General features: G+C 41.2%; 1 protein-coding gene across 3 annotated transcripts in view; it reads left to right on the top strand.

The window, feature by feature from the left end:
• Positions 1 to 4889: 4889 nt before the first annotated feature.
• ccdc90b (coiled-coil domain containing 90B) overlaps positions 4890 to 26504 on the top strand; it is a 34820-nt gene continuing 13205 nt past the window's right edge. For 2 of the 3 annotated variants that reach the window (XM_078545704.1, XM_078545706.1), the window contains exons 1-7: positions 4890 to 5198; positions 6461 to 6580; positions 17084 to 17187; positions 19717 to 19818; positions 24970 to 25011; positions 25125 to 25196; positions 26297 to 26350. In XM_078545704.1, the coding sequence (XP_078401830.1) occupies positions 5093 to 5198; positions 6461 to 6580; positions 17084 to 17187; positions 19717 to 19818; positions 24970 to 25011; positions 25125 to 25196; positions 26297 to 26350 (600 nt within the window). In that variant the 5' untranslated portion in view covers positions 4890 to 5092. The remainder of the gene's footprint in view (positions 5199 to 6460; positions 6581 to 17083; positions 17188 to 19716; positions 19819 to 24969; positions 25012 to 25124; positions 25197 to 26296; positions 26351 to 26504) is intronic. The other variant, XM_078545707.1, reaches the window with a different exon arrangement.

Here is a 26504-nt window from a genome sequence, read left to right as displayed (position 1 = left end):
TAAACAGTACACAGGGGCCTGAATTTTTATTCCCGGTCAGGAGCGCAGAGTTGGCACAATTCCTGGTTCTGCAAGCCCAGCCTGAGAAAAAGTGCCCCGGATAGTTGGATTTTCACTCTGGGGCTTGGGGGACTGGGGTAGGGAGGCTGGTGGGTGTGAAATGGGAGTCAGGCCTGCCGCCCCTGGAAACAGTTAGGAGGCAGCAAAGGGGCTGCTGGGTGCAGAGGCGAACTGGGCATAAAGCATTTTAGCGTTGCTCCAGCACTGTGAGAAAACGCCCTCCAGCCATCACCCTCACACCCTCCACACACTCCCCATATCCTACCCATGCCACCTCATGCCCCTCACTCACGCCCCCATCGCCCCTGACACCTTCCATGTCAACCTTTACCCCTCCACCAAATTCTCATAGCCCTTTATAGCCCCTATGCTACACTATGCCCCTTCGCCCACCCAATGGCCCTTTATAGGCCCTTTCCAACTTAGTACCATTTCATGCCAACTCATGCCGCCCAAGCACCGCACTTTGACCTTACACTCTCAATGCCAACTCACCCAGTATCGACCATGGGAAGACCTCAGGACCCATGCTGAGATTAAATAATGTTCTTAAGCATCTATTGATGAATTAACTATTTTAAGGAAACACTCTCATTGATATAAAAAAACCCATTCACTATGTTTAACTTTCTTTAATCCCTTATAAGAACTAGCATTTGTATTCACAGTCCCACTTCAAAGACTTTATAAGCACTTGGAGCTGTCAATCAAAATGTGAACTGACAGGCATCCCGCTGTGATAATGATAGGTTGTGAAATCAGTCATGTAGCACTAATCGTGTAATGTTATCCCTCAGGCTTGTGTCAGCAGACAGATAAAAATAGCAAGCATTGATTTTTTTCAATTCAAATTGCAGGCGGCTTTTTCAATTATTTAAAGGGAAGGAGACAGTTCCTTTTGACAGCTCCCTTTCACAACCCCTTTTGACAGTTCCAATGAGCTGAACCGTTCCAATGAGTTTATCCACTTTTTATGCCTATTCGTGTCCACTTTTAACAATCCCAAAGGGAATGTAACCTCTCCCAAAAAACACCTGACCTCTCCCGAAGGACACCTGCTCTCTCCCAAAGATGTCCTGGGACCATATCCAAAAGGGTACCTCTCCAAAAGGGTACCCCACCTCTCCAAAGAACTCCAATAAGTTTAGACCTTCTTCCACCAGGTCTAATGTACACACATTGTATTTCCCACTCCCTCCTTGCAAAAATCAAATCAGGCTAAAGGCAGTTGCACTTTAACATATGCAGCTGCCTCCATGAACCACAGATGTGTTGACTTCGATATGTCCCCTTTCCCGTCCCCGCCCGCAAAAATAGTGAGGGCCAAGTTGGGTGGCAGGGCTTCTGGATCTGGGCCTCCAGAGCCATTTTCACAAAGATAGTGAGCTTTCAGTCTGTGAGAAAATTCAGACCTGGTCCCCTCAATGATTCAAATTCAGACCTGGTCCCCTCAATGATTCAATCAGTAATTATGCTACACAAAAACAAAAATACCTGGAAAAACTCAGCAGGTCTGATAGCATCTGCGGAGAGGAATACAGTTAACGTTTCGAGCCCGAATGACTCTTCATCACAACATTCTGATGAAGAGTCACTCAGACTCGAAACGTTAACTGTATTCCTCTCCGCAGATGCTGTCAGACCTGCTGAGCTTTTCCAGGTACTTTTGTTTATGTTTTGGATTTACAGCATCTGCAGTTTTTTGCTTTTATCTTAGTAATTATGCTACCTCTGGTGCTAAGCCATACAGCTCCAGCAAGGCCTCGGGTAATTTCTAGCTGTGGTAAGTTTGTTGATGTTAGCTACAGTGAGTACAAATGTGACTTAGAATGGTAGCACTCTCCCCTTTAAATCATTAATCCATCCTCCAAATTTAAAGCACATCATCTTTACTGAAAATTGCCCAGGTGTGTCCTGTGCACAGAAAGCAGAACAAATCTAATCCACCCAATTACCACCTCATCAATGTGCTCTTATTCAGCAACAAGTTGATGGAAGGAGCTGTTGGCAGTGCTATCAAGTGGCACTTATTCACCAATAATCTGCTCACCAATGCTCAGTTTGAGTTCTGTTAGGGCCACTCAGCTCCAGACCTCATTACAACCTTCGCCTAAACATGGACTGAAGAGTTGAATGTATGGCATCAAGGAGCCCTAGTAAAATTGACACCAATAGGAATCAAAACTCTCCACTGGCTGAACATTTTAATTATTCATTCATGGGAGGTGGGCGTCGCTGGCTCGGCCAGCATTTATTGCCCATCCCTAATTGCCCCTGAGAAAGCGGTGGTGAGCTGCCTTCTTGAACCACTGCAGTCCATGTGGTGTAGGTACACCCACAGTGCTGTTAGGGAGGGAGTTCCAAGATTTTGACCCAGCGACAGTGAAGAACGGCAATATAGTTCCAAGTCAGGATGCTGAGTGGCTTGGAGGGGAACTTGCAGGTGATGGTGTTCCTATGCAGCTGCTGCCCTTGTCCCCCTGAATGGTAGTGGTCGTGGGTTTGGAAGATGCTGTCTAAGGAGCCTTGGTCAGTTTCTGCAGTGCATCTTGGAGATGGTACACACTGCTGCACCTGTGTGTCGGTGGCGAAGGGAGTGAATATTTGTGGAGAGGGTGCCAATCAAGCAGGCTGCTTTGTCCTGGTTGGTGTCAAGCTTCTTGAGTGTTGTTGGAGCTACACTCATCCAGGCAACTGGAGAATATTCCATCACACTTTTGGGGAGTGATTCCCAGCACATAGGAAAACCTTCATGGTTTTTGGGCACCAATCATCTCAGCCCAAGGAAATGACTGCAGGAGTTCCTCAGGACAGTGTTCAAAGCCTAAACATCTTCAACTGCTTCATCATTGACCTTCCCTCCAACATAAGATGAGAAATGGAGATGTTCAATGATGTTTGCATTGCGTTCAATACCATTCCATACATTCAGCTATCTTACCTTTATGCCACTATCAGCATCCTCTTTAGTCTTTAATATCACCATTAACACTCCCTTGGTCTTGTGTCCATGATATCTTTATCAGTCTCTCCTGAGCTCCCATTTTTCCCTGACCTATTTTGCTCCACATGCTCCACCCCCTCTTAAACAGTATAAAATCCATCAAATTTATACTTCTATTTAGCTCTGAAGAAGGGGCATATGGACTTGAAACGTTAACTCAATTTCTCTCTCCACAGATGCTACCAGACCCGCTGGGTTTTTCCAGCATTTTTTGTTTTTATTTCAGATTTCCAGCATCTGCAGTATTTTGATTTTACCATTCAAGACTCCTCAGTCACTGAAGCAGCCTGCAGCAAGGCATGAACAACATTCAGGCTTGGGCTAACAAGTGGAAAGTAGCATTCACTCCACACAAATGTCAGACAATGGCCATTTCCAATAAGCAAGAATCTAAACATCTCCCCTTGACATTCAAGAGCATTGCCATTGTCGAATCCTCCACCATTAGCATCCTGGGAATCACCAATGGTCGAAACTAAACTTAGTCAGCCATATAAGCACTGCGGCTATAAGAGCAAGTCAGCAACTGGGTATTCTACCATGAGTAACTCGCCTCCTGGCTCCCCAAAATCTGTCCACCATCCAACAGATCAAATTCAGGAGTGTGATGGAATATTCTCCACTTGCCTGGATGAGTGTAGCTCCAAAAACACACAAGAAGCTCGACACCATCCAGGACAAACAGCCTGCTAGCTTGGTCCATCCGCTACCTCAACTATTCACTTCCTCCAACAGTGGAGTACCATGGCTGTAGTGTATATAATCTGCAAGATCCACTGCAGCTACTCGCCAAGCCTCCTTCAACAGCACCTTCCAAACACACGACCTCTACCACCTAAAAGGTGAAGGGCAGTGGGCACATGGGACACACCATCTGCAAGTTTCCCCCCAAATCACACAACATCCTGACTTGGAAATATATTGTCATCACTGTCATTGTTTCAAAATCCTAGAACTCCATTCCTGACAGCACTGTGGGTGTGCATTCACCACATAGACTGCAGCGGTTCAAGAAGACAGTTCACCCTTTCAAGGGCTATTAGGGTGGACAATAAATGATGGTCTTGCCAGCAATACCCACGTCTCGAGAATTAATTTAAGAAAAGGGAAAATAATCCAATGCAGTAAAAAGGAAGTCCTGCATTATCGAAGACGCCTCTGTTTAGACTACGTTAAAATGAGACCCCATTTGCTTGGTAGCTATAGGACCCTCTCAGCAGAGGGTCCTACAGCCACCATTCATCCATCAATCACCACCAAATGTAATTTAACTGGCCATCATCCAATTTATTGTTTGTAGAAGCTCTGTTTAACCACATAAAGGTTTTAATTGCGGTGAGGCACCTTGATCTCTCCTGAGGATGTGAGAAGGTGCTCGGCAACAACTGAACTTGCTGTCCCTGGTAGAGAGGGGACAATGCAATTTTGTTTTCTGGCTCTAATTTCTAGTAACGATCCCTATTAGAAAATCGCATCTCATGATGAGGGAGGTTAGGACAGAGCCGAGTTGTGAGGGGCCTATCAATCTGTCACACAGCATTAAGGCTGAGATTTTCCTCTGGTCTGTTTGCCAGCCCCACATTTTCCACACCTTAGGATGAATGGGTGGGAGTAAAATCGCAGTCTGCTGGGAGGACTCTTGGAGAACCCTGGCATTGTTGTTTCAGCTCACACATGAGCAACTAGTAAAACCACATCCCAGCAAAAGTCAAAACAGGGGAGGGGACTAAAAATCCAATTATAGAAAACACTGCAATTCCTGTCTTCTGCCAGGCAGGAGTGTAATATCACTCCAGCCCACAGGGTGATGCTAACCTGAGCTCGAAGAATTTCTCGAAGAGATCGCGAGGCTTGTAGTTTCATGAGTGGAAATGACATCAAGGACAAACAGGGCAGTGTAGTTTTGTTAAATAAGCTTTTATTATCTATTAAGATTGCAGTAGCAGCCGCAGTTTACTGGCTCATTCTATTACTGTTCAGTAGGAACAGCTAGTAAAGACTGAGTAGTAAGTGAGGGAAAGGAAAGACATGAAACGGATTCAGCATTGTAAGACTTTGTTACAAACTTACAACTTCCGACTTAGCGTCCTGCAGCATACTTTAGCCCGAAGCCCAGGAGCGCTGTCAAAACGTGGTGAGTGTGACTTTAAAATTTTAAAAATATATATGCAGGAGGTTGATCTAAGCTGTCAAGACGCTGTCAAGTTTATTTTCGTTGTTGTGCTGAATGGAATTCAAAAAGTTTGTCCCATACCCCATGCAATGTATGTAAATGGGGTTGACAGGTTCTTAGTGAACCTCTCAATCACTCAGGTAACCTTTGGACATGTTTCCTTCCAGTCCTATTAGGTAGGTATTTTGCCCGGTCCAAATTCGAGCAGGGTTCAGGGAATGAGATCATAGCTGAGAGTCGTGATACTTGTTTTGAAAATCATAGAAGTTAATTGAAGGTAATAGCAGAAAGAAAACTCAGAGGGAGTACTTGTTCAAATTATTTCCCATTGTCCATTGCAAAAATATAGCTATGAAAACATTAATTAGACTGGGTAAGAGCCTCCTCCACCGATCTCAACCAACATCATCCCCAACGATCAGGACCCCACTGTCCTCAACTCTAATTAACACAGAGCAATAAACTGCAGTGGATACCTCCCCATTGCCGGGTCCTAACTATGAGAGGCTACGCACTCACGCTAATTGTACATCTAAATGTTCAGTGTCTTAAAAATCTATTATACATATGTATAATCAATTCATAACATACATAACATCCAATAAAAATCAAAAAATGTATATTTATTTATAGAAAGGATGTGACTTTTACCCACAAAAATCTGCTTTGCTGCCTCCCTGTCTGCAGGTAGCTATGCAGTTATGTCGCTCATTTTGCTTGTCAGAGCGGCTGCGTTCAAGGTTTTGAACTGAGAACTGATGTTATGTTGTCTCATTGTCACATGACCAGCTGAACTTGCAGAATACATTGTCATTAGCAGATGCTCCCAGTGTCATTCAGCTGTAAAGGCTTGTGCAAAGTTTTGAATCCTTGGAAAATCATTGGAATAACTCCCTGTTCCTTGGAATGGACGGAAGGTGGGAAAGGTCAACTTTGGGCTATTTATTTTTTAGTAATATAATCTTTTTTTTAAATGTAGTGAATCTTTTTATGGCTATGTTTTATTTTCGATATGCAATGAAAGTATCTCAAACAAAACGTACCTGCTGTAGGCTCTTTCCCTTAAGTAACCAATACTGCCATATCATAAAACAGAAGTAAGTCATATAAGGCTTTTGTTTAAAAATAAATTCTGATTTACATGTTTTAGATATTTCTGGACACTGTTTTGTTGAACATGGGATGAACCAAAGTCACATGAAGCTGATCTATTTTGATTGCAGGTTTTTTAGCTGCTAACCTGTTGCGCACTTATGATGTTAGAAAAGTTGAACTATTGTCCCAGGAGCAGAGGAGGATATGTTTTGATACTCATGCACTAGTTCTGGAGCTGCAGAATAATGGTGAGAAGAAAGCAGCATTCCTTCCTTGAGTTTCATTTTATCCAGTTTAGGTGAAGTATTTTGCTGAAGAAGGTCAATCCATTCAAATTTACTGTTTTATTCTGTGCCAGTGGGACTGAATGTTGGTTTATGATTTGGTTAATGTTTTAGTTAATGTTTTTAAAATTACAAGAAGTTATCACTAAACTGTCTTTAAACTTTAATTTTGGTGTTTTTATTTTTTTATTTTCTGTGAAGGAAGTAGAATTCCACCAACATTTTCAGTATTACTTCCCCCTCTGTAGTTATCCTATCTTGTCATTGACCTCCTCCTCCTCCTCCTATGCTCTTTTATTCCAACTTCACACTCTCCTGTAAAATCTGACGTCAAATGCCTGTTTAGTCTTTCTGCCATTTCCCTGATCCTCCAGAACAAGAATTTCTTTTACATTTAATTAGTCCGTTCCTTTATTCTACTTTTCATGTGTTTAGAAAAGTTTTTTTAATTACTGGCTAGTCTTTCTCCATAGACCCTCTTGACCTTTCTAAGCCTTCACTTCCTTTCTGTATTTTCTGTACTCTGCTGCTTTTTCTTTTGCATCATTAATCCTAGCTTCATCAAATCAATTTTTAAATTTAATTTTATTTGCTCCAGCCATGCAAGGAACTCTTTTTTTTTTCCGACACACCCTTTATTTTCTATGGCAATAAATCTGGCTTGTACTCTAATCATCTGTTTGAAAGTTGCCCAATTTATCCAGAGTCTAATGCACCATTTGTTTTCCCTTTCCAGTTAGTGGACCAGTTCTCTTGGAATCACATTGAAATTTGGTGTTTTTTTACCCCTTCCCAGTCAGTGATGATTTATCTTTGTTCCCTCTCTTCATTTATTTTTAAATTGAAACCTATGCTCACTGTTTCTCAGATGTTTCCCTATCTCTATCTGTTCCACTTCACTGCTTGGGACTAGATCTGTTGCTGCCTCTTCCCTCTTATATTATAAGCACCTAAACCAAAAAATAATCATGGACACATTGTAAATACCCTTCTCTTACTTTGCTACTTATGTTGGATTTCCCCCGCTCTTTGGATAAATAAAGCCACCCATCTGGATTGCCACTGTTCTGTATTTTTCTCTAACTTGTCTCTCTCTCTTTCTTTCTCTCTGTCTTTCCTTTCCAATGTTCTGTGGTCTATAATGAACTTCCAAAGGACTAACAGTTCCCTTCTTAGTCCCTAACTAGCCAAATAGATATAGCACTTTTCCACTATCTCATGTATATCATTTTAGTGCTGAAAGGGATTCTTTGATTAAATCTGGAACACCACCTGTTTCCTACTCCATTTTTCTAATTTTCTTTGTACCAGCTGTTTAGCTCACCTGCCCTGCCCTACTCTGCCCTGCCCTATCCTAAGTCTGTTACTGCTGAGATATCACTTCATCTCCATAGCAATTTGTGCTTCCACTTCAACTGTATTCAGTTGTTTCGTTCATCAATATTCAGAATGCTTTATTCATCAATATACATAACACTTGCAGCTAAGGAAAACAAAGTGCAGCTGAGGTGAAGGGAGGAGGAGGTGTTTGTTTCCTTTTTCTATCTTTCTGACCCTGTAGGAATTGGTTCTTACTCTGCTACAGGGAAAAGAGTTAGCTGTTTGGTGAGTATCTTGAGTGGTTAAGGTCTATCCTATTCCTAAGGTTTAAAATAGTATACAAATTGGTGGTAAAGTTAATAAAGTATATTAAAAAGCAACACAAAAATGTGAATAATATAATTAAGTAATTACTTAAAACACGTTAAGGATGGCAGCACAGGTGATGTGTCAAGGCTGCAGCATGTGGGAGCACCTGGATAGCATTATGATCCAGGGCAAACATGTATGCAGTAAGTGCTTGCAGCTTGAAGAACTTCGGCTCAGAGTTATTGAGCTGGAGGCTGAGCTGCAGACTCTGTGACACATCAGGGAGGGGGAAAGTTACCTGGATGTTTTGTACCAGGAGGCAGTCACACCCCTTAGGATAGGGTCTTCTCATTTGGTCAGTGGTCAGGGACAGGAATGAGGCAGGTGAGGGGACCCAGAGGGCAGGAGTGCAGGAGTGTGAGCCTCTACAATTGTTCAATAGGTTTGAGGTTCTCTCAGTTTGTCTGGATGAGAACAGGACTGCAGGGTGGATGAGCAAACTGACCATGGCACGTGGTACAGGAAACCATTCAAGCCAGGGGAACAAAAAGGAATGTAGGGGTAGTAGGGGACAGTATAGTGAGGGGGATGGACACTGTTCTATGTAGCAAAGAGCGAGAGTCCAGGCAGCTGTGTTGGCTGCCTGGTGCCAGGGTTCAGGACATCTACATGGGGCTGGAGAGGAACTTGCAGTGGGAGGGGGAGGATCCAGTTGTCATGGTCCATGTGGGTACCAATGACATAGGTAGAACTAGGAAAGAGGTTCTGCATAGAGAGTATGAGGAGCTAGTACTAAATTGAAAAGCAGAACCTCAAAGGTCATAATCTCTGGATTATTACCTGAGCCCCGTGTGAATTGCTATAGGATACATAAAATTAGAGAAATTAACACATGGCTCAAAAACTGGTGTGGGAGAAGTGAGTTCCAGTTTGTGGGGCACTGGCACCAATACTTGGAAAAGTGAGAGCTGTACCATTGGGACGGTCTACACCTGAACTGGGCTGGGACCAGTGTTCTTGTAAACCACATAACTAGGGAATTAGAGAGGGTTTTAAACCAAATAATGGAGCAAGGGTTCAATTGTGGAAAGACGTGGTATATCAAACAGTAGAGACAAGTAAGAGAGGAAAAAACCTAAGAATGCATCATGAATCAAGACTAGATGTCACAAAGATAACAAAAAGTCAAAACTAAAGGTTCTGTATCTGAATGCGCGTAACATTCACAACAAAGTAAACAAATTAATAGTGCGCATTGAAGTAAATAAATATGATCTGATAGCCATTACAGAGACCTAACTGCAGAATGACAAGGATTGGGTCCTGAATATTGAGGGTTATATGACCATCAAGAAGAATAGGAAGCTGGGTAAAGGTGGAGGGATAGCACTGTTAATCAAGGATGACAAGTGTGTAATAGTTAGAGATGACCTTGGTTTAGGAGATCATGATGTAGAATTGGTTTGAGTGAATATGAGGAATAGTAGAGGAAAGAAATCACTAGTGGGAATGGTCTACAGGCCCCCTAATAGTAACCACAATGTAGAACAAAGTATACAAGAAGAAATATTGGGTGCTTGTGATATAGGGACGGCAATAATCACGGGTGACTTTAATCTATGTATAAGCTGGAAAAATCAGATTGGCAGTGGTAGCCTGGATGAGGAGTTAATAGAATGTTTTCGAGAGAGTTTTTTTAGAGCAGCACAGCATGCTCTGGAACCAATCATGGAGAAAGTTGTATTTACTTGACATTGTGTAACGTGATAGGAATAATTAATGTTCTCAGAGTAAAGGCATCCCTAGGTAGCAGTGACCACAATATGATTGAATTTTACATCCAGTATGAAAGGGAAAAGAGTGGGTCTAAGACTAGTGTTTTAAACTTAAGTAAGGTCAACTATGTGGGCATGAAAGCTGAGCTAGCTTAAGTTAACTGGGATACTAGGTTAGGGGATAGGTGCGAGTTTGAAGTGTTAAATTACATCTCAAGGAGCCATTATTTACAGTTCAAAATATCATGTGATATTATTAAAGATGGCCTCATTGTTCGTTATACCATTGCGTGACCTTGTTGTTTATAATGTTGTTCTGCACAAAGAGCCCTCCCAGTTACAAATCAACAGTTAGGCCATTACCCTGAGGATAGTGTCTCTGATTGACAGCTGATTCCGAGACCAACGGAAAAGGAGCATGTGTGTAATTGGCCACAGTCATCTATTATTGACAACTCAGTGGATAGAGTCTTCAAATTAGTCTTTATAGGGGATAGATCAATAGAGAAGCAATGGCATACATTTAAGGGATTTTTCAGAATACTCAGAATAAGTATATTCCTACTATAAAGAAAAATTCTAAGGGGAGGACCCACCATCCATGGTTAACTAAACCAGTTAGAGAAAGCATCAAACTTATATAACTTATAACTGCACAAAGATAAGTGGCAGGTCAGATGATTAGTCAGAATATAAAGAACGGCAGAGAATGACTAAAATGTTAATCAGGAGAAAGAAATTAGAGTATGAGGGGAAGCTAGCTAGAAATGTAAAAATGGATAGCAAGAGTTTCTACAGGTATTTAAACAGGAAAAAAAGTAAGTAAAATGAGTGTGGTCCTCTAGAGAGTGGCAATGGGGATTTTATAGTAGACAATAAGGAAATGGTAGACGAAATGAACAAATATTTTGCTTCTGTCTTCACTATAAAGGATACAAAAAACATTCCAGCAATTGCTGTAAATCAGAAGGTGGAAGGGAGACAGGAACTTGGTGAAATTACAGTCACTAGGGAAGCAGTACTGAGCAAACTGATGGCGCCGCGGGCTGACAATTCTCCGGGTCCAGATGGACTTCATCCTAGGGGCTTAAAAATGATGGCTACTGAGGTAATAGATGTGGTGGTGTTAATTTTCCATAATTCCCTAGGTTCTGGAAAGGTTTCATCAGACTGGAAAGTAGCAGATATAACCTCTTTATTCAAGAAGGGAGGGAGGCAGAAAACAGGAAATTATAGGCCAGTTAGCTTGACACCTGTTGTGGGGAAGGTTTAGAGTCGATCATTAAAAAGGTTGTAGCTAGGCACTTAGAAAAACACAAGGTAATCGGGAAGAGTCAGTCAGCATGGTTTTGTGAAAGGGAAATCATGTGTAACCAATTTATTAGAGTTCTTTGAAGGAGTAACATGTGCTGTGGATAAAGTGGAGCCTGTAGGCATACTGTACTTGGATTTCCAGAAGGCATTTGATAAAGTGCCACGTCAAAGGTTGTTGCAGAAAATAAAAGCTTATGGTGTAGGAGGTAACATATTAGCCTGGATAGAGGATTGGCTGGCTGGCAGAAAATGGAGAGTACGCATAAATGGATCTTTGTTTGATTGGCAGGATGCGGCTAGTAGAGTCCCGCAGGGGTCTGTGCTGGGGCATCAACTTGTTACAATTTACATCAATGACTTAGATGAGGGGAGGGTAGGCATAGTAGCTAAATGTGCAGATGACATAAAGACAGGTAGGAAAGAATGTTGTGAAGAAGACATAAGGAGTTTGCAGACGGACATGGGTAAGTTGAGTGAGTGGGCAAAAATCTGGCAGATGAAGTATAATATTGAAGTTGAAAATGAAGTTGTTCACTTTGGCAGGAAGAATAAAAAAGAGTATTACTTAGATGGAAAATGACTGCAGAATTCCGAGGTGCAGAGGGATCTAGGTGTTCTTGTGCATGAGTCACAAAAACTTAGTAAGCAGGTACAGCAAGTAATCAAGAAGGCTAATGGAATGCTATCCTTTATTACGAAAGTAATTGAACATAAAAGTAAGGATGTTATGCTTCAGTTATAAAGGGCATTGGTGAGACCACATCTCGAATACTGTGTGCAGTTTTGGTCTCCTTATTTAAGAAAGGATGTAAGTGCACTGTTGGTGGTTCAGAGGAGGTTTACTAGATTGATACCTGGAATGAGCAGATTGCCTTATAGGTTGGACAGGCTGGGCTTGTTTCCACTGGAGCTTAGAAGAGTGAGGGGTGACTTGATTGAACTATATAAGATCCTGAATGGTCTTGACAAGGTGGATGTGGAAAGGATGTTTCCTTTTGCGGGTGAGTCCAGAACTAGGGGGCAATGTTTTAACATGAAGGGCCACCCTTATAGGATAGAGATGAGGAGAAATTTTTTCTGAGGGTTGTGTGACTTTTAAACTCTCTGCCTCAGAAGGCATTAGAGGCGGGGTCACCGAATATTTTTAAGACAGAGGTAGATAGATTCTTGTTAGGCAAGGGAATCCAAGGTTATTGGGGGTAGATGGGAATGCAGAACTCAAAACACAAACAGATCAGCCATGATCTTATTGATTGGCGGACCAAGCTCAAGGGGCCGAATGGCCTACTTCTGCTCGTATTTTGTATGTACGTTTGTTCGTATATACTTTGGCCCACCTCTGTCTCTTTAGCAACTTTATAAAAATTCCACGGATATGTAATTTTCATGAAAATTAAACTGAGCTAGTTGTTAAATCATAAATTTCTAATCATAAATTATAAAATTCTACAACAAAATTAAGCTTAAACACACAATGACAGTTCAATAAGAAACAGAAACAGGAGTAGACCATATGGCCTGTCAAGCCTGCTTTCCCCATTCATTAAGATCATGGCTGATCTTCAGCATCAACTCCACTTTCATACCCGTTCCCCAAATCCCTTGATTCCCTGAAAGAACAAAGATCTGTCTATCTCAGCCTTAAATATATTCAACAATGGAGCATCCACAATTTTCTGGGGTGGAGAATTCAAAAGATTTACAGCCCTTTGAGTCACAAAATTTCTCAACTCAGTCCTAAATGTTCAGCCCCTTATCCTGGGTCTGTGCTCCCGTGTTCTAGATTCCCTAGCCAGGGGAAACAACCTCTGTGTCAATACAATCAGAATCTTGTATGTTTCAATGAGATCACCTCTCATTCTTCTGAACTCCAGAGAGTATAGGTCCAGTTTATTCAGCCTCTCATCATTGGACAACCCTCCCATCCTAGGGACAAATCTATTGAACCTTTGTTGTGCCACCTCCACATTCTACTTAAGTATGGAGACCAAAATTGTGCAGTGTACCAAATATTTTTATAACTAAGCCAGTTAAATTTTGCATGGACAGTTGTGGTTTCTGTGAGAAATTAGGAGTCAATGAAGCAAAGCTTTGGATAGAGTATCTTGTTACTTGGTTACGAAGATGTTTTGAGGAATGTGCAGAAGGCTTATAAATGTAGATTTTTTACACATCATTTTACATCTTGGAAGACTTGTGGACTGCTGCACCACAGAGCTGTAACTGTACTATCATCAGCTCAGTGATACTCATTTAAAGTTGAATCACCCAATTCCCTTCCACTCTGAAGTGTGTGACCATCTGTTTGACTTCTACATACAGAAATGTAATGTTCCACTGTGACTGAAAGAAGGATGCTGGTCGAATATCGCTTGTACTTACTAACAACCCCATGACCGTTCTCTTAGGGATGCACGTTTGTATTTTTAAGACTACTCCCATTCAATGGAAGTCTTTTGCCAGCACCACCTCAAGTATTTAAATACAGCAGAACCCAAGAGAAATCCATAACCATATGCACTTATATTTCATAGAGCATCTGTGATGTGGGTTGTGAACACTGTTTGACACTTGTTGGCAATTACATTATCCCACAGAGCTGGGAGGAAGCTGCCTGCAGCCCCCTAACAGTCAGAAGTGTTTATTTAAGCAGGCAAGTATGTTGTATGGCCTGAAAAGAGCTGATCGTACAATGTTTTCATCTTGAGTTGCTGTAAATCACCCTGATCAGCACTTTAAATTGTTTTTAATTGGAGTACATTCATTGTTCTGTATGACAGGAATGCACAAGGCATTTTTCAGCATGTAAAAAGATTGTTAAAAATATGCACATTTGTAATTAAGGAGAGGATAGGAACATTTCAGTTGTACACACCTGCAGTGTCTCAAAGCATTTTCACAAACAAATCAACCACATAACAAAACAGTTTCTTAGAAATCTCTCTTTTTTGCATTGAGTGCTAATTTCTCACAGTAACCACAACAGGCTATATTAAAAAATATTGGTTTAGTTATAAAAACATTGAGTTGGCATTGTGTATTTGATTTCTGGTGCATTGAAAAGAGCTGCTCTAACTCTTTGTCTCGTATCTCCATTCTGCCTTCACTCCTTCAACACTGTATAGTGTGAAAATGTTCTGTTCTACCTCCATGGCTTCAGTTGGACCCTCCGATGCCCCATTGCTGGATGGAGAGAGTGCAGGTTTCAACTCTTAACTGAACCCAAGACTGGCAGAAAGAGCTACTGCTGTGACAGAGTCTAATGTTTATGTAACAGATAATGAAATAGGTCAGCATTCGAAAAGAAAACTAATTATTGATGTAATATTTACCATAGGTCACCTTAAATTATATCGGCTTAGTAGTGACTTTGGGTGTTACCTAACATGGGTTTTGCTGCCTTTAGTACCAGTAACAAACAATTATAATGTCAGTATTGACCTTGATTATCTGTATTTTTGACCCTTGGGGCCGGATTTTCATGAAGGGGACAGGAAATGTGAGTCAGGAAAGTTCCCGACTCCGCAAACCCATCTCCATTAAGGAGGCCCTCTTCCACCATATTTTTGTTCTAGTGATGTTTGGGTGGGGTGGAGACGGGCCCATGGCCTCCAGAGGCTGGCCCAAGGTAACAATGGAAGCAGATGGATGGTGAGGCTGGCAGACTAGAAGGCCTGACTTCTTCACTGGGACGTTGTCCCAGTTGTAATCATGACTGTCAGGCCCTCTGTAACTGTATCCACAGAAGCAGTTAGAACAGATGGTCAGATATCTGCTTTTTCCAGATGGCCTCATTATGAATGCTTGGCTGAGCTCCAAGAATAGGTAATTTACTCAGCCCTATAGGCAATGTTGATACAGCCTGCAGAGAAGTAATAGCTTTGTTTGACATCTTTATTACTTTGTAATAACTGGATCTGTATTTGAAGAGTTTTTTCAATGCCTGTGTGTTTATTTACACATGAATAAGAGGTGTGAAGTGAGTAATAGCTTTTTGTCATTGATACCATGAATAGCTGTAAATTAATTGACAGCTTCATGAGAATGTAAGGGGCATTCTATTCCCCCTTTGGGGAATTTCAGTGGGAATTTTAAATGGCTTTTTTGGTTCCTGGCTCAAGACCAGGTTTCCCCTGTCGTTCACAATTCTTTTGAGGCATCATGAACCACATCTATCACAGAATGGGCTCAACTCTATCAAAATTGCAGGGGTGTTCGAAATGCTGGCAAGGGCATAATTGCTGCATGCGAACAAGCTAACCATACCCTTACCATGCAGTAGCAAAAATTGCTGGAAATGAGAATGGAGGTAGTAGTCCAAGAATTGGGTCCTGCTATTTTTATAGGCCTCCTGACTCAGCTTGACTCCACAAAAATCCAGGCCTTAATGATTATTCCATCTCTGAGTACCTTATGTTCTCCCACTAATTCCCATTGACCAATTGCCTCTATGCTTGCTGTCTGACATTGGCTCTCAGTCACCAAACATTTGTTTTTAAAATTCTCATCCTCGTGTTCATAGTCTCATCCCTTCCTATCTCTGTATTAAGCCCTACAACCCTCTGAGAATTATGTGCTCCTTTTGTCCATCACGCACTTCCTTCACTCCAATATTATCAACCGTGTCCAGGTGCTAAGCTCTGGAACTTCCTCCCTAAATTTCTCTATCTCTTCAGCTTTCTCCTGTTGATACGCTCCCTACCTCTTTGACTAAGCTTTTGGCAACCTGTTCTAAGGTCTCCCTCTTTGGTTCAGTGTGAGTTTTTGTCTAATTACACTCCTGTAAAGCATATTTAGATATTTTACTGCATTAAAGGCACTACATAAATGCAAACTTTGTTGTTGGGTTCAGTGAAGAGTACAAATTGACAGTTTTGAACTCAGTAACCATTTTAACAAACTGTAACCCAAAACAAAAGGGGTGAAGATATGGTATTTGCCACCACCCACCAGGAAACCCCATCCAAGTATGACTGGAGGTTCAATCCTGTTTTGTGCCCCACCCATGTGATGGAATATTTGCTGGCCTGTCCTCCCTGAGTTTCTTGAGGGGCTCCTGTCTGTAGGTTCCTTGAGTCTAAGAACCTTTTGAAGCTGAAGTACAACAGGGAGCCTGGTGCTCTGTGAGTCATTATGCTACTCCACAATTAAAAACTGTTTGGGCAAATTTATTTTATCTCTGTTTATGGTGCCTGACCAAGAGGATTGGTAGTCGACCAACTCTCAGGGTTTATCTCTAGTATTCTGTGACCAGCCCAGGCAATAGGCCCATCTATCTTTCTCTATTATAGTTCCTTGTTGAGAAGTGATTAGCCTCCACTCTATAGCTGCAACCTACCCTATCAGTCCACTCAGATGGATGTTATCAGAAACTAAGAAACTAGTTGAAAATGGACTCCCTGGCGTTCTGATCAATTTTTATCCCTTAACCCAATACCAATAAACAAAATTACCTGGACATTATCATATTGCTGTTGGCGGAACCTTCCTGCGCACAAATTGGCTGCCACATTTCCCACATTACATCAAAAGTTCCACATTGGCTGTAAAGCACTTTGGGACATTCTGAGGTTTTATAAGAATCTGTATAAATGCAAGTCTGTCTTTTACCTGGTGGCTTAGTTTAGATCAGGAGCTTATGCATGAGAAGTCTTATAGGCAGCAAGAGAGGAAGTAAATGGGTTAGAAAAAGGTTTGTTTTAACAGTCTCTTACTTTATTTTTTAATTTCCTTTTTTTTTTGATATCAGGTTTTCCAAAAGAGCAAGCAGAGGCTATAGTTACAGTAATAGCAAATTTAACCTGTGCTAATATGGAATCCACATACAGGGACATGGTAACTAAAGGACAGCAGGTAGGTACTGTTTTTATGAGTGTGCGCTAGAAACTGGCTTTTAAATATATTTTATGATAATATTCAAGTTAATTCTGAACAATAATGTGAAATTTTTTATGGGTAAATTTGCTTCTGAATATTTCAAGAAAGGAAAATGAATTATCCAAATTTGCTGAAAGAACTTGATGAAAACACAAGGCCTTACCCTTACTTTTAAAGTAATGACAATAAAACAATGCTGGGGCAAGATTCTTGGAAATCAATGATTTAGATATCTAAACCACATTGAGCTGCTCCTTTTTAGAAACTCCATTTCAGAGGCAGTAGATCTCTGTCTAATCTTTCCCTTTTCCTGCTTTGTTTTTACTTCATACATTATCTTCAAGAGTATTTTTGCTTTTTCTAATATCTTAGTTGTTCCTTTATTGCTGATGGTCTGTCTGCTCTTGTCTCCTAATTATGAATGTATGTGTGCTTCTCTGGGTACTTTGGCCTTTTCTGGAGTATGTGAAGGTAACTGTTTGTTTGTTTCTCACCCAGTCAGCTGCAATTACTGACATAAGTAGCCCAATCTCTGACGCTTGACAATGGTGTAAATCTAGATTATGCTGAGTTAAGCGATTTGTTGCCAAATCCAGCACCTCCAGCCCGCTTCATTAAACGTGTTGAACTGGTTCTGATGCACAGCAATTGCTCGGTGCTGCATAGATGGCAAATTGTTCACCAAAAAAGCGTAAATAGAAACATAATTTCTTTCGGCATCAGATCTTTCATTCTGTCATCTAATAGTTTAGACCAATTTTAACATTTAGAAACTTGTCCACTCTTAAGGTTCCTACAGATATGAGTGTGAGGATGCATTGTTGCATTGTGATCCATGGATGTATTTTTATTCTTGGGACATGGGTCATATTTATTGCCCATTCCTAGTTTCACTGGGCCTTCCCCTTGAAAGTTTGCAGTTCTTGGGTCGATAGTTCTCTCACAATGGTGTTAGGGGAAAGTGGGGAATTCTGCAATTATCGCTGCTCAGTAATGAAGGATCCATGATATATAACCAAGTCAGGATGGTTATGCTCTGGAGGAGAACTTGGAAATTATGTTGCTACGTTTGCCTTCTCAGTGGTAAAGGACACAAAGTTGGGAAGTGATCTATTAATCTTGGTAGGTTGTCGCAGTGCATGCTGTAGATACGCAAAATGGAGTCACAACATGTTGGAATACTATGGGTAGATATTGAGTTCAATCCAGGGACATCGATAAAGCTACCTCCTCTGTCTTGGGCAATGCCGATCTTATTGAGCATTTCTGTGGCTATGCCAAGTCACTTGAGTGGTGAGTATTCCATCACAGTTCTGACTTGATCCTTGTCAATGATGGAGAGGCTTTGAGGGGTCAGCAGGTGAACCACCCATTGGGACTGATCTTCCCTGCTCTTGTAAATAATTATGGCTGCTCTAGTTTAACTTAATGGTGACCATCCCTTCCTCCACTCCCGCAAATGTTGATGGTGATACAGTTGAAGGTCATAGGAAGGTGGCAGGATTTTCTTTTATTGGAAATAAATGCTCCCTGCCCCTTGTCAGCCTAAATCTGAATGTAGCCCTGGTCCTGCTGTAGGTTGGAATGGGTCACTTTGTTATGGGAGAAATTATAAATGGAGGTGTAAAATTATCAGTGACCATTCTTCAATTCTGACCTTATAACAAAGGAGCACCATTGATAAAGCAATTGAAGATGGTTTTCCCAAGGACAATGCCCTAATGAAGACCTGCAGCAGTGCCCTAGGACTACAACAATTAGCCTCAGCCACCAGCACCATCTTGTTGTGTGTCAGTTGTGACTTATCCACCACAGGTTTTTCCCATTGACCCCCATTAAGCTCTGTTTTGCCAGGGCTCCTTCGAGCGATACTCAATTGTATGCTGCTTGATATCGAGGGCTGCTTACTTGTGCCTCTCCTCTGGTATTCCTTTCTGGCGTCCATGTCTGGATCAAGGCTTTGACAAAGTCTTGCATGGAGTGGAGCACTACTTCCATCATTATACTGATGTTTGGGAGAAGGTTGCATCCCTCCACCTCTTCGCCCACCTAGCAACTTCCAACAGGTCAATTGAGAGTGAGAGCTGTCTGTAAATAAAAGTGAGTGACACTGGCAGAGGGGAGAGGGTGGTGGAGGGAGATGGGAATTTTCCTAAAGCCATAGAAAATGGAATCCACAATGTAGGAGCACTTTCTATTTCCCTTCTCTGCCAATATGCAGTGCAAAACCTATATGAATAATAGAGAGAAAGAATATGGTGAATAAAGAGCTTTTCTATTATTCATTTTGACTCTAAATTATACAACTTGCCAGTAAGTTTTTTTTTACCTATGTGCCATTTTAGAAAATGAATATATTCTGAATACTGAGAGGAAAACAATTTTTTACTTGGCAAAGCTGACTAATACGTACAGGACAAAGCAGGGAACAAAAACTGGGAGACTGTTCTCATTTTGCAGAATTTAAAAACTATGTTTATGTTTTGGGACATCTGTTTCTTTCAGGAAATAATGTTGCAACAAATCATGGCCCACTTAGACTCGATAAGAAAGGACATGGTTATTCTGGAGAAAAGTGAATTCTCAAATCTGAGGATGGAAAATGAGGTATGACTCCAAACAACACTGCAATAACAGAAGTACCTAATGAAATTAGACAGCTTTGGGAGCTAAATTGGATAGCTCCCGAAAATGGGCATGTGATTGCAATGTGTGATTAACTCACATCCATTCAATGTAGTAAAGACAGCAGTGCCGACTTCCTACTGCTTGTTTATTGGAAAGATTTCTGTTTGCAGTCTGAGCTAACTATGTTATTCATTAGCTGCACTCATCAGCAGGGGGCCCAAAATCATAAATTTCTAGCATCACTTAAAGGCGGTGTGATCATGACTGGAGTCGGTCCTGCAGGAACTCACTCTGACTTGGGGAAACAGTGAAAAATTGAACATCACGGACCTCACTGGAGGCCTTGATGGAGGAGGTGGAAAACAGGAGATAAAGTTGAATGCAGAGAAATATGAAGTGATTAATTTTCATTGGCAGAACGTGGAGAAGAGCATGGTTAAAAGAAAGCAAATGGGATATTTTCCTTTACTAGCTGAGGAATAGAATCTAAGAACAGGGACGTTATGCTGCAGCTGGATAAAACACCAGTTATACCACAATTACAGTGCTGCATACAGTTCTCATCACTGCATTACAGGAAGAATATGATCGTACCAGAGAGGGTACTGAGGAGATTTTATGAGTATGTTGCCCAGAATGGAGAATTTTAACTTTGAGCAAAGATTGGATAGGCTGGGATTGTTTTATTGGAAAAATGTGGAAATGGCAGGGACATTTAATTGAAGTATATAAAATTATGAGGGGCCAAGATAGAGTGTGGATAGGAAAGACATATTTCCCTCAGCAGAGAGTTCAATAACCAAGGGACATAGATTAAAGTGATTGGCAGAAGGATTAGAGGGGAATTGATAAATTATTTCACCCAGAGGGAGGTGGGGGTCTGGACCTCACTGCCTAAGTAGGTGATAGAGGCAGAAACCCTCATTGCATTTATAAATTACTCCGATAAGCACCTTAAGTGTCCTAACCTACAGAGCTACAGACCAAGAGCTGGAAAGTAGGATAATGCTCTTTTTTGGCTGGAGCAAACACAATAGGCTGAATGGCCTTCTTCATAAATTTTTCTGTTTCTCATGTCCCTGTTCCTCCTGCTTCGCATGCTCCTGAACAGCTCATCATATAGCTAGTGTCAAGAGTTGTCCCCTCAAGATGGTGAGATTGTGCAGCATGTAGCTGACCACCATGAACCTTGACATATGTTTGGCTAAGTACTGCAGGCCTCTTTTTGAGTGATCCAGGCAGCAGAAGTGTTGTTTCAGTACGTCATTGGTTTGCTCTATCATATTTTGTGTTGCATGGTTTCCAGTGTTTGCATGCTGCACCTGTGTACGTGGGTTGCACAGTAGAGTCATCAACAGATAGCCCTTGCCCCCAGTAGCCAATCTTTAGTTTGTTGTGGTGGCATAATGAGCTGCTGCAGAATGAAGGCATCATGATTGTAGCAAAGATACCGGACATTGCAAGATCAGCTGCCAATAGTAACACACCAGCTGTGCATGGAGGAAATGGAATCCCGTTTGGTTCCGATATAAGGTAGGGTTGACATGCTTTTTTAAAAATTCTTTCACGGGATATGAGCATCACTTGCAAGGCCAGCACTTGTTTCCCATCCCAAATTGCCCTTGAACTGAACGAATTGCTAGGCCATTTCAGAGGGCAGTTAAGAGTTAACCACATTGTTCTGGATCTGGAGTCACACGTGGGCCAGACCGGGTAAGGATGGCAGATTTCCTTCCCTAAAGGAATATTAGTGAACACGATGGGTTTTTATGACAATCGATGATAGTTTCATGGTTACCATTACTGAGACTAGATTTCAATTCCACATTTTATTAATTGCATTTAAATTCCACCAGCTGCTGTGAGGGGATTTGAACCCATGTCCCCAGAGGTTTCGCCTGGGCCTCTGGATTACTAGTCCATTAGCATTACTACTATGCCATCATCTCCTCATGCTGCACCAGTGAGGTGGTGTTCATGCAGTCAGTTGCACCCTGAACCATAGACTACAATCCTAGCAAAACTGTACGCTCACTCCCCCTGATTGCCTCTGGCAAGAGAGAAAGTTAGCTCTCCACAAATAGAGAGCATCAGTGACCTAACTTATGCTGGCAAATTTCAGTGAAGTATCCTTACTGAAGTACAGGCATCTCATACATTGTTCCTCACAAAGGCTCAGGTAGGAAAATTGCTGCCTGCACGTCCTGGGAAGATATGACCACCTGGTGAGTGCTCTTCTTCCCCATCTCCTCCCTCTTCCAGCAGCTTGTTATGGTCTGTGTGTCCTTTGTGATTCTCTAATCAAGCAGTATTCCAAGCGGAATGCTTACCTAGTGCCCCCATGTGCGGGAACACCTGGATTGAAGTCAGTTTGAAATCCTTAAGCACCTAGCACACCATTCCCTTTAGACTTCTGTAGCATTGTAACAACAGACAAGAAATGAGCCAGCAACTAACCTGTGAGTAGATGCTAATTCCTTTTAAGTAGTGCTAGTGGGGTGTTCCTTCCTGCTGCAGTGTTAACTGGAGTGTTGAGCTCCAAAATGCTAACGTCAACTGATGTCATAATCTGTTTGTTCTCCATACTTCCAGCAGAGATTCACGGTGTATGCTAACACCTGCACCAAATGGTGTCCAGGGCGATTCACCTCACAAGTGTGTGAACAATGTTATCCATGTCTTCATTTTCTCCAGCCATGAGGCCTTTGCTGCTAAGTGTGCGGACAGCCAGCTTCTAGACTACTGCCTATTTCATTTGGCTCAAAGCAGTGGTTTGCACCATTTAGATATGATTCTTGCTTCTGATTGTCCTTTTCCTCTTCAGAGATGTATAATTAATTTCACCACACTTGGTGTGGCTCGGTTCAGGAACTGAAGAGTACTTCAACACTTCTATGTTAATACCCTGTGGTGTCATCAGTCCATTGGTGTAAAAATTCTCCATGTAAGACTACGCTCAGCCCATTTCCTAGTGACAACCATTGGTAATTCGTAGCCTGCTTGTCTCTGAGTCAGAAGGTTGTGTGTTCAAGTCCACTCCAGAAACAACACATAATCTAAGGTGATACTTCCATGTGGTTTTGTGGGAGTGCTGCATAGTCAAAGGTCGTTTTTCAGATGAGATGTTAAACCAAGACCTTTTCAAGTGAATGTGAAAGACCCCATAGCACTATTTGAAAACTAGCGGGAGAGCTCTCCCTAGAGACTATGTCAAAATATGTCACTCAAGCAATGCCAGTAAAACAGATTATCTAATCATTTATCTTATATGTCCCTGTCAATATGGAAAGGCAGCTTTTGTTGGATTTTTAACATTTTGCAACTGAACAGAAATCAAGTTTACTGTGAAAGCTGTTTAGAATTGTGTGATGGCTAGTTTGCTGGCCCTATGGCAGATTAAAATCAGAGGCCTCCAGTGGCAATAACGAAAAACTGCACTGCTTTTATCAAATGAAATCTTGATCAATGTGAAAAACGAAACAGATAAATGTTGATGCAATGCTACAAGAAGTTAATGTACAGTTATCAACCCATTTCGTTTTTTTAATACATTCCTAGGATGTGGGCATCACTGGCAAGGCCAGTATTTATTGCCCATTCTTAATTGTCCTTGAGAAGGTTGTGGTAAGTTGCCTTTTTAAACTGCTGCAATTTGTGTGCTGTAGGTACATACTCCATGCTCTTAGTTCCAGGATTTTGACCCAGCGACGATGAAAGAATGGCGATATATTTCCAAGTCAGGATGGTGTGTGACTTGGAGGGAAACTTGTTAAGGGTGTTTGCTTGCTGCCCTTGCCTTTTACGTGGTATAGGTTGCAGGTTTGGAAGGTGCTGTCCCTCAGCAAGTTGCTGAATTGCATCTTACAAATGCTACACATTACTGTCCCTGTATGCCTGTGGTGGAGGGAGTGAATGTTTAAGTTGGGGGATGGTGTACCAATCAAGTCACCTGCCTTGTCATGGACTGTGTCAAGCATCTTGAGTGTTGTTGGAGCTGCACTCATCCATGAAAGTGAAAAGTATTCTACCACATTCCTGACTTGTAGATGGACAGACTTTGGGGGGTCAAAGTGAGTTACTGGCTGCAGATACCCAATCTCCGACATGTTTTTGTATTCAGAATATTTATGTGGCTGGTCCAATTAATTTTCTAGTCGATGCTGATCCTCAGGATATTGATGGGGGATGTGGTGATGCCTTTGAATGTCAGGGGGAGCTGATCAGACTCTCTCTTGTTGGAGATGGTCATTGCCTGGCTCCCATGTGATGCAAATGTTACTTGCCACCTATCAGTCTAATTGTTGCCCAGGTCTTGCTGCATGTGGGCATGGACTCCTTCAGTATCTGAGGAATTGTGAATGAAACTGAACATTGTGCAATTATCAACAAGCATCCCCAAGGAAATTGATGAAGCAGCTGAAGATGGTTGGGCCTAGGACATTGTCCTGAGGAACTCCTGCAGCGTTGTTCTGGAGATGGCTTGATTGGCCTCCAACAAACTATTTTACTTTGCGCTAGGTATGACTCTAGCCAATGGAGAATTTTCCCAATGTTCCCAGATCGCTACTTGTATAAAGCAGAATAGATTGAAATCTGAGACTTGATTTGGGATTGTTCAAAGCTAAGTGTAAGCTTGGCTCAGTTAGCAGCATTCTTGGCTCTCAGTCAGAAGTTGATTATTTCAAACCCCTTGGTCTACAATCTAGGCTGACACTTCAGTGTAGTTCTGGGAAAGTGCCACATTGGCAAATCCACTACTTGTCAGATGGGACATTAAACATTTGCCTGTTCAAGTGGAAGTCAAATGTTCTGTGGCATCAACAGGGTGTCTTGCCCAGAATGTTCCACAGCCAATATGTCCTTCCTAACCTAATCTCAAAATGTGTGAATGATGAGCAGTATTTAAATGTATCGATCTAATCTGATAAAGAGATAATAAATTAACAGCATCTTGGTATTCCCAGCAACCAAAAGGATTGAATATTGAATTACCTGTTATTGTTGTAGTTGCTTCTAATTGCACACCAATGTGACACCAATTATATATTATTTAAATAAAACAAGTGTTTTGATTATACTTCTAGCATTTTAAAGAGTATTTTAACTCAATTCTTTGATTTTTTTAATTAGAAAATAAAAATTGAATTGGAGCATCTGAAACAACAGCTTTTGGTAAGTCGCTACATAGACTGATCTTGAATTATCACAGGCACATCTGTGTTTCTTAAGTACTGTCCAGAATTCATTTGAGCTGATGGGACATCATTATATTCTTGGTTCCGTAGGATGAAGTTAAGAAGATCAGAAATGATACAAAACTGGACATGAATCTGGAGAAGAGCAGAATAATGGACACAGTAATGTATCATTGATATTTCTGCTAGCTTGCTGCTAGTTTATGTATTGCCAACTTTGCTACAAATTCCTTTTAATTTAACTAATCAATTTGCCATGCTGTTGTGCAAGGGGAAAGTGCAGTATTGAGGTAGAGCAGAGTTAGAGATGGGGAGATAACTGGACCAAGATGAGAATAAGAAGTCAGATGGGCAGAGGTGGAAAGGAGGCAGGGAAAATAATGGAGGGTAAAATAATTCCAAGCAAGAGGAACAAATTGGCTGTGGGTGAGAAACATATCAGCAGGGAACAATTGTGGTGAAATAAGTCAGTGGGAGAGGGAGCCATAGCAAGCAATCTCACGCTGGGCACGAGTCAACTTTCAAGGTAGTCTAGTCTTCAGTCATTGTGGGTTTAAAGTGTATTTGAAATAATAGAAGGGGATCTGCGGAAAAAACAAGAAATATTATTTTCTGGACAATGGGCAGATATAAAATAGCTTTTGAATGGTCTGGGTGTTGAATTCAAATGTACTCTTATGTGAAGGACACTAACTTCATAAGAAGGTCTGCAAAAATCTAAGGGCAATTAAGGCACGATGTGGGGCCAAGTTCCAAGAGCCAAGTAAATAATTAACTGAAAGGGTGAAGAGCTTTCAGATCAAGAAACAGGAATTTTAAAATAATCTAATTTGATTACTCACACATGATTGAAAAATACAGATATTTCTGTTCAGACATTGGTTAAAGATTGCTGCAGAACCACCTAATAACTATGCAGACTTAAACTACCACAAAACAATGTAAACAATTGTCTCAGCAAGTAGTGATAATGTGATGGTTAACATTGAAACCACCCATTCCAGTCACCTGCCTGTGTACTAGGTATTGCAGGATCTTGTAATCGCTATTGGGATGGAAAATCCTTTAAGGGGTAGTTCCAAAGTGATCTTCCATGCATTTGAAATGGAATAAACCTATTGGTTTAAATGTATAATGGCATTTTCTCAACAAATGTTTAAATATTTAATGGAATCTTCTCAACAAATGTGATTAGTTTAACAAACCATTTTACTGAGCAAGTGTTAATACTTCACATTTATAATCATTTAACTTTTCATTAGTTTAGAGAGCGAGAGAAACAGCTAATGACATCTAGAAATGAATTTACTGAATTGGTAAGTGTTTTTAAGGTTATGAATAAGATTATTAATTAATATGTATGCAAAGTTTTGTTTCTGGAAAAGAAATATGGATTATCACTCTGATACTCCAATCTTTTGGTGTGAAGGCTCTCACGCTTCCTGTAATGCCAGCAATGTGATAATAACT

Source organism: Cetorhinus maximus, chromosome 7 (assembly GCF_964194155.1).
Source record: "Cetorhinus maximus chromosome 7, sCetMax3.hap1.1, whole genome shotgun sequence".
NCBI classification, from domain to species: domain Eukaryota; kingdom Metazoa; phylum Chordata; class Chondrichthyes; order Lamniformes; family Cetorhinidae; genus Cetorhinus; species Cetorhinus maximus.
The sequence above is the reverse complement of the archived record's forward strand: the minus strand, read 5'-3'. Positions and strand labels throughout refer to the sequence as shown.